Raw genomic sequence first — 11784 nt, 5'->3', positions numbered from 1 at the left:
CTGCACAAAAGATTCGTTTTCTAAAATTTATAAAAAATATTTAAAATTGAAGAAAACTTATTTTAAAAATACTACACAAATATTCTGTAAAATCTACACAAAACATAGATTTTCTACAATTTATAAAAACCATTTAGTTAGTTTAAAATTGACGAATACATACAAGAATACATTAACTCTGAGTCTTTTGAAATAGTAAGGCCCTTAAAGGGATTTATTCTTTATCTTGCAATTTGTTTGTAGCATTTCTTTCCTCTTAGCTATATAAACCCTTTTGCGAAAATTGCCATACCCTCTGTGGGGTTATAAAAAAGGCCGCGAAAGAAATATGTCTGAAAATGGCTTGGCTATAATTAATTTGCTGTGCTGGCAGCGTTGGTGCTTTGGCGTACTGCTGTTATTGCTGCTGGCAGACAAAATCAAAAAAGTCACTTATGACTGACACTTTGCATATGAGGCGGTAAAGTTCGCCCCTCCCCCACCTGAAAAAGCCCCTCCGCCACCTGTGGAGCGGACTGAAGATGAAGATGACTACCCAGACATGCAGTGACTTATGATTTTTCAGTGGAATCCTCAATCTTTTCTTCAGCCTCCGATGATTTACAGAAAAAGTTACGAGCGTTTGATTTACGATCGAGGGAGAGGCAAAGGCTCCTCCTCAACTTCGGAGCCCCAAGAGCTTTTCGGGGCGTAATGCCGCTGATGGATTTGTCAAGTTTGTGGGTCAAGAGTTGCTACTTTTGCTGCCTTTTGCTGATTTCCGCCAGCCGATGATTACTCAAAATCGCAGCTCTGCAGTGAAAAACATTTTTAAGAGTTCGTGTGAACACTGGCGGCAACTAATTGCGATAACTGCAGCAGCCAACGGCAGCTGACAAAAAAGATTTAGCATTCTTGCAGAGGAGAAAACCAGTTGGCCAGCCTCGCAGTCGATTGACTGTCAGATGACCCGATGACCCCTGCTGTAAACTAACTCTCGAGTGTGACAAGGTGTCGATTCAGTGAAAGAGGTGCGGAAGCCATATGTCGCCAGAGTGACAGGAAGTTTGATCTATGGGTGCAAGATAACAAAGTGTAATATAATGTTAAAAATTAAACTCAGAATATAATTGTTAATATTTTAATGATTATTTCATTTTTTTAAGAAGACTCCTTGATTATCAACTCAAGGTAAAAGCTAGAAGCAAGTTTAAAAGACAAAATAAATAAAACGATAAGAGTCGAAGTATTTTACATTTAAGTTTTTCCTTGAAAAATAAAGAAATAAAATAAATTGGATTAGTTAAAAAAATATTAATTTAATTTAAAAAACATCATAGATTTTATGAATGTATTTTTTTTAAATCTACTGTAGTTGTTGGTTTATTAGTTCATTTGGTTGGCTTCCTACATTATTTTCATATTATTATTAATTATTATCTTCTTTACTACATTTCAAGAGTTTTTTCTAAACATTAAAAGCTTTCTCAATATACACATCATTTGTCTTTGGGTCTTTCGTAAAAGTAGTTAACATCATTCGGCTTAAATGTCACCGGCAGGCAATTAAAATATTTCAACATTGTTTTCCATTTGTTTATCTATGTCGCCCTATGACCGAAGACAAGAATGTTGCCTGCATGTTGGCCGCAACAGAGCTGCAACAAACACCCCACCTGTGTGTTTTCCATTTTTCTATTTTATTTTCTTGTATGTAGTTTTTGCACTTTGCTGGCCGGCTTAGCTGTCTTTTGGCATGCGACCTGATGTCGAGATGCTGGCTCTCTAGAGAGCCCGTAAATCATTCGCCAGCGACAACGGACAACAACTTGTCATCGGGCTTATGGAGTACGGAATACGGAATACGGGGAGTATGCGACTTCGATTTGGATTCAGATTCGGATTCGGTTTTGGAGTGGGTCTCGAGTGGATCGAGTGGCGATCGGGAGATCAGGAGATCGAGAGGCGGCTGCATGCGCGTTTTTGGACCAGTCATGGCTCAGGTTGCATATAAATGGAGCTTAATGAGCTCGTGCCAAATAGAATTGTCAGCGGGCCAACTTCCATGCAGAGAGGAAAATGTAATATATTAAATTATGAAGTCATAATGCAACCTTTAGTGAATACTTAAATGTTATAAAAAAGAGATATACATTGTTGAACATATTTTATTTATTAAAATTACCTTTAAATTAACCTAATAAAATAATTTGCGAATTAACAATTTTAAGGTTTTTTTACTTAAAATGTATTTTAATAAATGGAAATATATTCTTACAGTTAAAACAAAAGTACTACATTGTTTTGTTATAATTGAAAATAGTAATCTTTATAATAATATTATTTAAAAACCCTTTACATATTTTTTTTAGCTTCAGTATTGTTTAAAAAGTATTTCTCTTCCTAGGATATTTAAATTTATAAATAAGACCAAAATTTCTATACTTTTTCCCATTGTGCTCCCATTTTTCCATTATTTTACGCATCTTTATCCCATTTTTTCCCTGTGCATGTTCGTGCTGCGCTCAAATTGTTGTTAGAATTCCGCAATTTAGCGGTTTTATGGCCGCGCTTTTCATTCGATCACGAACCCATAAAGAAAATACATATTTTTACCTGAAAAGCCAAATATGGTGAAACGCAAGTTTTCTTCTTCTTTAGCCCAAGGGGCGCGGCAGGTGCAGATTTTATATACTATTTTTACTATTTTTCTTGGCTTTCCCACGCGCCTAGAGGCGATTTTAGTTTAGAAGGAGGAGGAATATCGGTGGGGCTATTGTTTTGGGTGCAATCTGCCATCTTGGCAGTTGGTCCACACTAACAAGCTGCCGAACGAACGGTCCGCAGTTGCACCTTTATTATTTTTAATTGGACTGATTTCCCGCTACAGATACATTTGTATCTGCGCGTGCGCAGCGTTGACATATGGCATCGACTCCTCAGAGTCTTCCATCCAATCCCAATCCGCTGCACTCCAATCATCCTAGGCCATCACCCAATGGACGTCCATAAAACAAGACGCGACTGTACAGCCGGCAGCTGTAATCGGGGAATCCAGGATCAGGAATCGAAGTCATCTTGACCAGCTGTGTGACTCCTTTCCTTGCGATCCGAGGAGGCCAAGGGTTGTCGTTGACGTTCTGGGCTGTCAGGGTTGCTGCCGCGAACTTTTCCCACGATTGCGTCAGCAGCAGCAGCATCAGCTGCACTTTTGCGCGCTGTTTTTGGTAGTCAGCTGCACTGAGGAAAATTTACTAGTGGAATACAAAATAATAAAGAAAAAGTGTTTAATTAGAATCCTTTTTCACCATGAGGTTTTCGACTGATGGGATCTTAAATGGTAATCTATTTTATGGAGTTCCTAAAACGGTACTAGATAATTTAATTAAATAGCCTATTTCAAACTGTTTTGTATTGATTTCTATTTTAGAGTTATAAAATCACATGATTTAATTTCCAACCATTTTTTTCTTTTGATTTTCTTATATTTAAAAAATTTGAATGCATACTTTTAGACACCTTTATTATGAATATCAAAACAATTGCAATTTTGTAATAATTTTTGTTATCTAATTTTAGTAGTAAAAACGTAGAATTTTTTCCAGTGTTCAATATTTAATTTCGCTTTTTTTGCGATTGTTTTTTGCGCCGCCCGGTGAGTTGTCCTGGCTAACGTCCTTGGGGTGGAAGGGGAAGAAGCAGTCGCCGACAGGGGCTGTGTGGCAAGCGGCGACCTCAATTAGGGGTTGTCATCTGGATGCCCGGATCTCCATCTCCACAAAGCAGCCGCTGACATACTGCGACATTGTGACGTCACAATGTGATTCACCGCATTGTGATTCCCAGATATATTTGCATTCACGTTCACATTCAATCCAAGGGCCCAGGTGTTTAGAGGCAGGACTCGACGCCTTCCAGTCAGCGAACGCCTTTGTCCTCCGCTTGACTTCCCACAAAGGATCCCTCTTCATCGTCGGGGAAACGCCCTTAAAATGGGTGTGCTTGTTTTGCCCCGTGGATAGGATGAAAAAAGCCATGGGTTAAACCTAGATTATGTGGGCATATTATTATTATTGATTGCTGGCGGGGATCACAAAAATATTAAACGATTAAGCTTATTAAGATCCATGGGAAATGACTTCCTACAATACGTTTATTACACTTCAAAATTTAAATGAATAGTTTTGTATTTGATTAAGGGTTGTTTTATCAAAGGGTTATTTTAAATATTATTAAATTATTTAATTTTTGTTAAAAAAAAAATTGGAATCCCTTCTTTGACAAATTATTATTTTGGAAAAAACTAAATACATTTTACAGCTTAAGAGAAAATCTCTCTTTAAAAACCTCTTTTTAGATCCTTCTTTAAAAGCCATCAATCAGCTTTAAAAGTGTAATTTAATTTAAATTTCAAATATTATCCGCATTATTCACTGCCTTTTTGGTAAATAGATTAATTTATGGTCATCCGTCAGGCCGAAGATCAGCCAAAACTGTCATCGATCTTTCTCCGATTTTCTCCGCGAAAAAAAACAAACGGAAAAACTGTCAAACGGCAGCTCCATTGGCGAGTTGTTAATCAGCCGAATCAAAAGTGTGCCAGCCATTTAGACATTGTAGTCGGCTCAAGGATTTTGACAGCTAAGCTGACGTGCAGAAAAAAGCGAGGTAGAAAAGAAACAAATCCATAAGTCAGCCGGAGATTGGAGATGGAGGATGGAGATGCAGGGAACACATGTCGGGTGTCTCGCAGTTTCACGAGTTCCATGAGTTTCTCGAGCATTATTGTACAAACGACTGACTGGCAGCCAGGTGAATATGGCAAGCTCAAGCCCAGTGCTCAAAATGCAATGAAACAATCAATCAAAGCGCTGAAAGAGGCTTGTCGAGCAGATCGCGGTGTATGAGCCATATGAGAGCTATAAGATCTATGAGAGCTATAGTAATGGGCCTGGCCGACGACCGTCTAACGGTGGAACTGCGCACAAAAGGCACAAAATCAAATTACCGGCAATGATTAATCAATCAGCACGGGCACAGTGCTTTTCTGAGATACTACACACAACGAATAGCTATCTCAGACGTCCTATTCGAATATATGCTGGTCATACACGTGGGGAAAAATGTTTATTTATATTTAAATTAGGCCCTTTAAAATGCCTTGGATTTTTACTATTACTTTTTTTAATAGATTATATAAATTATATATAAATTCAAGATAATTATTCTCATTATTTAATATGAATATTAAGGTTTTTATACTGTAATCAATATTATTTTTTAAAAACCTTTTGAAACCTTCCTATTATACTTTTAATATGACTTTTAATACATTGTAAAATAGAGTTTTAATTAAAGGAAGAGATTTCTGTTTATATTTTTAAGGAAAATTAATTTTTCATAATTTGTTTTTTCTTAAAAATTGAAAAAAATACGATACAATATTTGTAATATTCCGATTCAATTCTTTTGTATTTTTAAACTATTATTCGAACTTTTACCTTTGGTTCCCTCTATTGGTTCTCTGTGTGTTCATAAAGCCACCGCATGAACACGATCTTTGCCGCTGGCCTCGTCTGGACCCCCTGATTGTGGGTGTGTGGTGTGCGGGTGTGTGAGCGAGTGAGTGTGTGCGCCGTCCAAGTGGGTGCGTTCTCACAGCTGGATGCCCGACGTCCAAGTCCAAAACCAAATCCAAATCCAAGTCCAAGTCAAAGCCCAACTGCCAGCAATCACGATCCAAGTCGAGAGAGCTAAAGATACAGCAGCACACACCTGCGAACTCTCACTGCCCGCAGTCCCCTGGGCACTCCCCCAAAAACACAGGCCACCACAAACCCCACCGAAACCCCATCCCAAATGGCCACATACCCATATACCATACCCATATCGTAGCCACGTGTGCGTTCTGCCCGCCTTCTGGCAATTGGCAATACCCAATAGCCAGCCAATACCAAAGCAAAAGCCAAATGCAACTCCAAATCAATGCTCCTTGTGGCGGCTTCTTCCCAAAAAGGTTTTGTGCTCGCTCGGCGATCGTGCCAAAAATGGGTTTGCAACTGGAATTCGCTTTTAGCCAAGCAACATACTCGAACGTGTGGGGACCAGGTTCAGCATCTCAGATCCTGCTCTAGCACCAATTGATCAACTGGAAAAAAATAGGGTGTATTTTGTAGAAAAATATCAATAAGTATTTTTTTACAATGTTTTGTCGGTACCGAGTGACAAGTAACGAGTAACGAGCGACGAGTAACGAGTGACGAGTAATGAGTGACGAATAACCAGTGACTATTAACAAGTGACGACTAACGAGTGACTATTAAAAAGTAACGAGTGACGATTAACGAGTAAAAATGTGTATAAAATTATCATTAAAAGGTGGAGAAGCAAACCTGGAAAAAAATAATTTCAGTGAATATATTTAATAAGAAAAAAAGGCTAGAATTTTCTTCTTTCTTATTCCCAACTAACTTTTTCTTCGAGTGTAAGACCCCTGGCAGATCTGCCAAACTCCCAAGTGCAGGTGGCGATTGGCCAAGACCGAAACTCAGATCGCGCGACCAGCTGGTGTGAACAGCTAGAAAGTTTTAGTGCCGGCATACCCGCTGCCATACCCCGTCAACTCTCCTTAAATCCCATCCTACTGGTCCTGAGATCGTGAGAATCAGTGCGGCAGCGCGAAATTTATTTGTGTGCTGACCAAAAACAAATGCCGCGTGATTTCAATTTATGGCCATCTAATGAAAATTTGACAAATAGCAAATGGGTAGGCTCTGGGTTCGGGGCCAATAACATACATCATGATCATGATCTGGCTGGCTGGCTGGCGAAAAAGGCACTTCCGTCAATTGATTGAAGTGCCTGGTCCCGATCCCGATCCACAGCCCAATCCCAAGGAAATCGCTGATCTCGAGCAGTCTGTCAAAGTCCCCGCATCAAGTTGTTGGCTGCTCCGATTTATGTCTGCTCGATGGAGTCAAAGTCGTGACCCGCGAACATTGAACTCCTCATGAACCGATCTTGTCTACTGTGGAGCTCGAATTATGTGCATTTCGTTTTAGTTTTCACTTGGAAAAATTATTACATTTTTAATAGAAGTTTTTAATATACGTTCTCAGAAAATAAAACGATTTAATGAAGGTTCCATATTGAAATATAGCCTGTATATATTATTGTAACTTACAGATATATTTAGCACAAATCAAACCGAAGAATTAATTTTAGAATTAATATATTAACTTAAAAAAATATAAAGAAGAATATTTAGAAAGCTCTTGAATTTATAATTATAATTATTATAAAATTTGATCCAGCAATCAAAGAAGTTTAGGTGTTTTCTTAAATACTCCAAAGTTCGTAAACTTATCAATATCGAATCCCTTTTCTTCAGTGCTTCAGTGAAATATAAACCATAAAAGAACAACCTACTGGTCGATTGTTTAGCGATCTCACCTTGGCTTCCACAGTGCAACTAATGAGATTTTCGGGGCCCAAAGGCAGCGCCACACATTTAAGCAAAATGAATTGGAAAACCGCCTGCACGAAGTGCAATTTTCAAGCAGTCAGTCAGCCCGAAAGCCTTACTTATTACTGTGGGAGCTGTTCAACATAATGAAGCCATTGCCATGGGCAGACAGCTAAGGCTACAGAAAAAAATCGAAAAAGACCCCGCAGACCCATTGTCAATCATATCCGAGGGTTTATTTTCCCACATTTTATGGTCCAACTCCTCATGGGAAAATCAGTGAGTTGGCTTCTCGCCCAGTTGCGCAACAATTATTTCGCTCTGGTTTTGGGCCATCTAAATAAAAGGGTCTCTGAAGTCCACACACACACCTTCTATAAGGTTGCGCTCCGCTGAACCCCCTACCAAAATATTATGAACAAGTCACTTTCTGGGGTTGCAACTACTAACTGCTACTGGTGTAATACTGTTTTTTTTACTTTTCACGGCTATTATCTAGTCCAGAACGGAAGTGCGCTTCTTGAGATCTTCTGACCAACTTTTTCACACATTCACCTCGGTGCACAGGTGCTTCTGAGGAAAGAAGCCAAAACATTCGTTTTAAAGGTGCGTATGTAAATTTTCCCTTTATTTTGAGCGGAAATTAAATTCAGGACACGCTCGATTGGGTTGATATTAAATTAGATTCTACGATTTGACTTCCATTGGCTTCTGTTTTTCTCATTTCCCAATAAATTAACTAGCAATGTGTTTTGAAATAGAACGAATTAAGATAGATAATGCTGTCCGGTTATATTAATTTGGAGTTATGGGAATTGCTGGGAAATGTAGAGAGAATCAGTATATTAGGGGAAATTCCCGAAAAAGAGAGCTACCAGAGTGAGAAAGAGCAGTAAAAACTGCATTTCGATAGGTATTGATAAACACAATAAAACTGCATTTTTACTTTTCCGAAATATATTGAAAATTTTTAAAATCGTATATAAGCGATTGTGGGCGCTAGAGGGGGCGTGGCACCCTTTTGAAACAAACTTGCGCTGCGTAGGAACTCCTAGAATCTGCATGCAAAATGTCAATCTTCTAGCTTTTATAGTTTCCGAGATCTCAGCGTTCATACAGACAGACAGACGGACAGACGGACATGGCTAGATCGACTCAGCTAGTGATCCTGATTAAGAATATATATAGTTTATAGGGTCGGAAACGCTTCCTTCTATCTGTTACATACTTTTCCACGAATCTAATATACCCTTTTACTCTACGAGTAACGGGTATAATGACCATTGCAAATTGTCTACGGTGCGTATGAAGAAGAATAATTTTACACTCAATTCTACATTATTTTTGAGACGCCATCTAACTCTGGCATATTCATTTATTATTTATTTACAAGTAGAGTTGTGAATGTTATTGGGCGACATCTAGCATCGGGTGGTATAACTTTCAGCAGATAGTATAGCATATTCAATTTGGTAGCGTAAGGGACTCTTAAACTCGCACGTGTGAGTTGCTTGCTCTATCTTCTTGTAATTTTTAGCTGCCATAAGAAATAAATCATAAAATATGTTTGGAAATTCCGACTAGATACGAATCTTAATGGATTTTCCAAATCTGCGCTCGCCACTATTGTATCGAAGATTTGCTTGCCCATAAATACTCAGCTTTTGCAGTATCAGTTCATTCGAAACTACGACCACAATGAAATTGCTAGTGAGTTGCAGGAGTCCTGCAAGTTATCGTCAATAGTAATTCAAATTTTATTTTGCAGGCATTTTTAGTCCTTGCCTTGGGGGCTGTCCATCTAGGGGCGTGCCTACATCAGAGTTGATGTATCTGGATATACTATTGTCAGTGATTGGCCTCCAGAATTTCATGAACTTTTTAAACAAATGAATAATACCCATTACTCAGCTAAAGGAAGTTCCAGAAGATAACAAGTTCAAGAAAACGAAAAACCAAATATATAAAACATATAAAATTTTTTATTTTTTTTATGACAAAAAACCGTCAAAAAATTAAGACAAATCGTTCTTAAATTTAGTCACACATTTTTCTTGATTTAAGAACATAGTGTCTCAAGTTAAAAACATAGTGTTTAAACTTTAAAGTTAGGAACAATCGGTACGGCCTCATTCCTATGACCAAATGTTCTTAATTTAAGAACATTTCTCTTAATTTTACACTGTTTTTTCTGAGTGTAGGTATTAATAATCCCAACAAAATAGCATTTACAATTTTACAAAATCTGGAAAAATGTGGGCGCCGGGCAGACGGACATGGCTAGATTGACTCGGCTAGTCATACTGATCAAGAATATATTTATATACTTTATGGGGTCGGAAACGCTTCCTTCCACCTGCTAAATACTTCCCAACGAATACAATATACCCATTTACTTTACGGGTATAACAAATCTCAAATAGTCATATAGAACCGTTCACCTTGTTTCGAAAGGTTTTCGAGCATACGGATTAACTGTTTCACAACTATTCCGACAAAAAAAAAACTCTTCTCCAAAATTTTAAAAATATTTTAAGGACATCTTTCAAGCCGAAGTTTGATTGTCCTTGCAGATTTTACGAATTCAAATATGAGTAATATTTTGGACAATGTTAACTATTATAACAAATAACTTTGTATTAAACCTCATTGTTTTTATGATCCTATGATTGTTCCCTGATTTTTGATAGTAATAAAACAAAATGAAATTTGCTGTATTGTTTGATTGTTTGAGCTATTGAAGGTCGTCGATATCTGTTATTGGGTTGATTAAAAGTATACATGTTACACATGGTACACATATTTTGTTATTAAATTAAGAACAATTTCAAAAAACAAACCGCATTCCCATCTCCATTTTGTGCTCGCCCATCGATAGTTATCGATAGATACAAAACGCAACCAGCTGTTTGGATCATGATACCCCCCGCGATAACAACACGGCCACGCCGTCCAATAAATGCGCAGCCTGGGAAAGACAACTTTTTCGGGGTTGCTATCCGTAAACAATGGAGCTAAAATGTAGGTAAAATATACAAGTGTAAACCAATCTAACCAGAATGCTCAACAGACGACGAAAAGAAGTGGAATGCATCCAACACCAGGATGTTGCTGGCCCTCTACACGGAGCGACAGGCGGACTTTCGAGATCCGAAGAGAAAGATCAAAGACGTCTGGGGAGAAATGGTGGTGGCGCTCGAAAGTCAGGGAATGACAGGCATCGACGCCATTCAGCTGGATCGGAAGTTCAGGAACCTGAAGAAGACCTACTACTGCATCCGGAGCAAGCACTTGGCGAAGGGACCGCAGTACCATCCCAACTGGCAGTACTACGACGAGATGACGGCGCTCCTGAAGGACGAGCCGGTGCCGTGGACGCAGGTCCTCACCATGGACGACTACTCGGCGATGCATACGTTCCTGTGCGACGATGACAATACCGCCGGGGATACAAGGGTTGGCGAGGTGATGAAGGGCAGGATGTTGTCCATGGGCACCACCCTCCAGACGGTCGCTCCCCGGGCGGCTCGTCAGTATCGCAAGCGAAAGATGGAGGAAAGATTAGAGCACGAGGACGAGGACGTGGATGCCAGAGTCGCCAGGAGAAGCTACAAGGCGCGAAGGGAACCACCGGCAAGGGAAATGGATGAGATCCCGGTCTTCAATGCCGCCGAGCCCGAAGAACCCAATGAACCGAGTGATTCGAATGAGCCCAAGGACGAGCTGTCCATCGGCAACATGGAGGAGGCACTGCGACACCTGCGGGCTCTCCAGGAATACGCCATGGTCAAGGACAATTTTCGGGCCATCGGACTGCTCATGCAGGCGGAACACGCCATTCAATATCCGGCGAAGGGCGACGATTTCGAAGTGGAACAAACGTAAAATGTCCTCATAAATAAGCATTAAAAATAACTAGAATAGTTACAATAAATTTAGTTAATTTAAAACATTCAATTATATTTTTTCTTTTAAATAAAATGTATAAATCTGGCATTATCGCAATAGTGAACAAAATCGAGCGAAGACAAGAACCAGACCTGATGAAATGTGGTTTAGGAACTGACTTAAATCAACTAATCTGGCATCATAATTAATAACATTCGACAGGCTTTATTTTGTCAAAGAAAGAGGAAAATCATTTTCATTAAATGTTTAAATTTCATACAACATTTTAAGAACTAACTCGTGCAACTGTGTATTGGCAACACAAGGTGTAGGTACTAACTAAAATTTGCCAATCTGGCAATATAATGTATTGTTTTTGCATCTTGTTGGTTAAAAAATTTAAAATAAAATTCAAAATATTAAATTATAAATTGGTAAATGTGAAATTGAAA

General features: G+C 38.8%; 1 protein-coding gene across 1 annotated transcript; it reads left to right on the top strand.

The window, feature by feature from the left end:
- The first annotated feature begins 10326 nt into the window (after positions 1 to 10326).
- LOC108069454 (uncharacterized) lies at positions 10327 to 11401 on the top strand. The gene is made up of 2 exons (XM_070214898.1): positions 10327 to 10465; positions 10515 to 11401. The coding sequence occupies exons 1-2, from the start codon at positions 10453 to 10455 to the stop codon at positions 11327 to 11329; spliced, it is 828 nt and encodes a 275-aa protein (XP_070070999.1). The 5' UTR covers positions 10327 to 10452; the 3' UTR covers positions 11330 to 11401.
- Positions 11402 to 11784: the final 383 nt, after the last annotated feature.

This window comes from Drosophila takahashii, chromosome 3L (assembly GCF_030179915.1).
Source record: "Drosophila takahashii strain IR98-3 E-12201 chromosome 3L, DtakHiC1v2, whole genome shotgun sequence".
NCBI classification, from domain to species: Eukaryota; Metazoa; Arthropoda; class Insecta; order Diptera; family Drosophilidae; genus Drosophila; species Drosophila takahashii.
The sequence above is the reverse complement of the archived record's forward strand: the minus strand, read 5'-3'. Positions and strand labels throughout refer to the sequence as shown.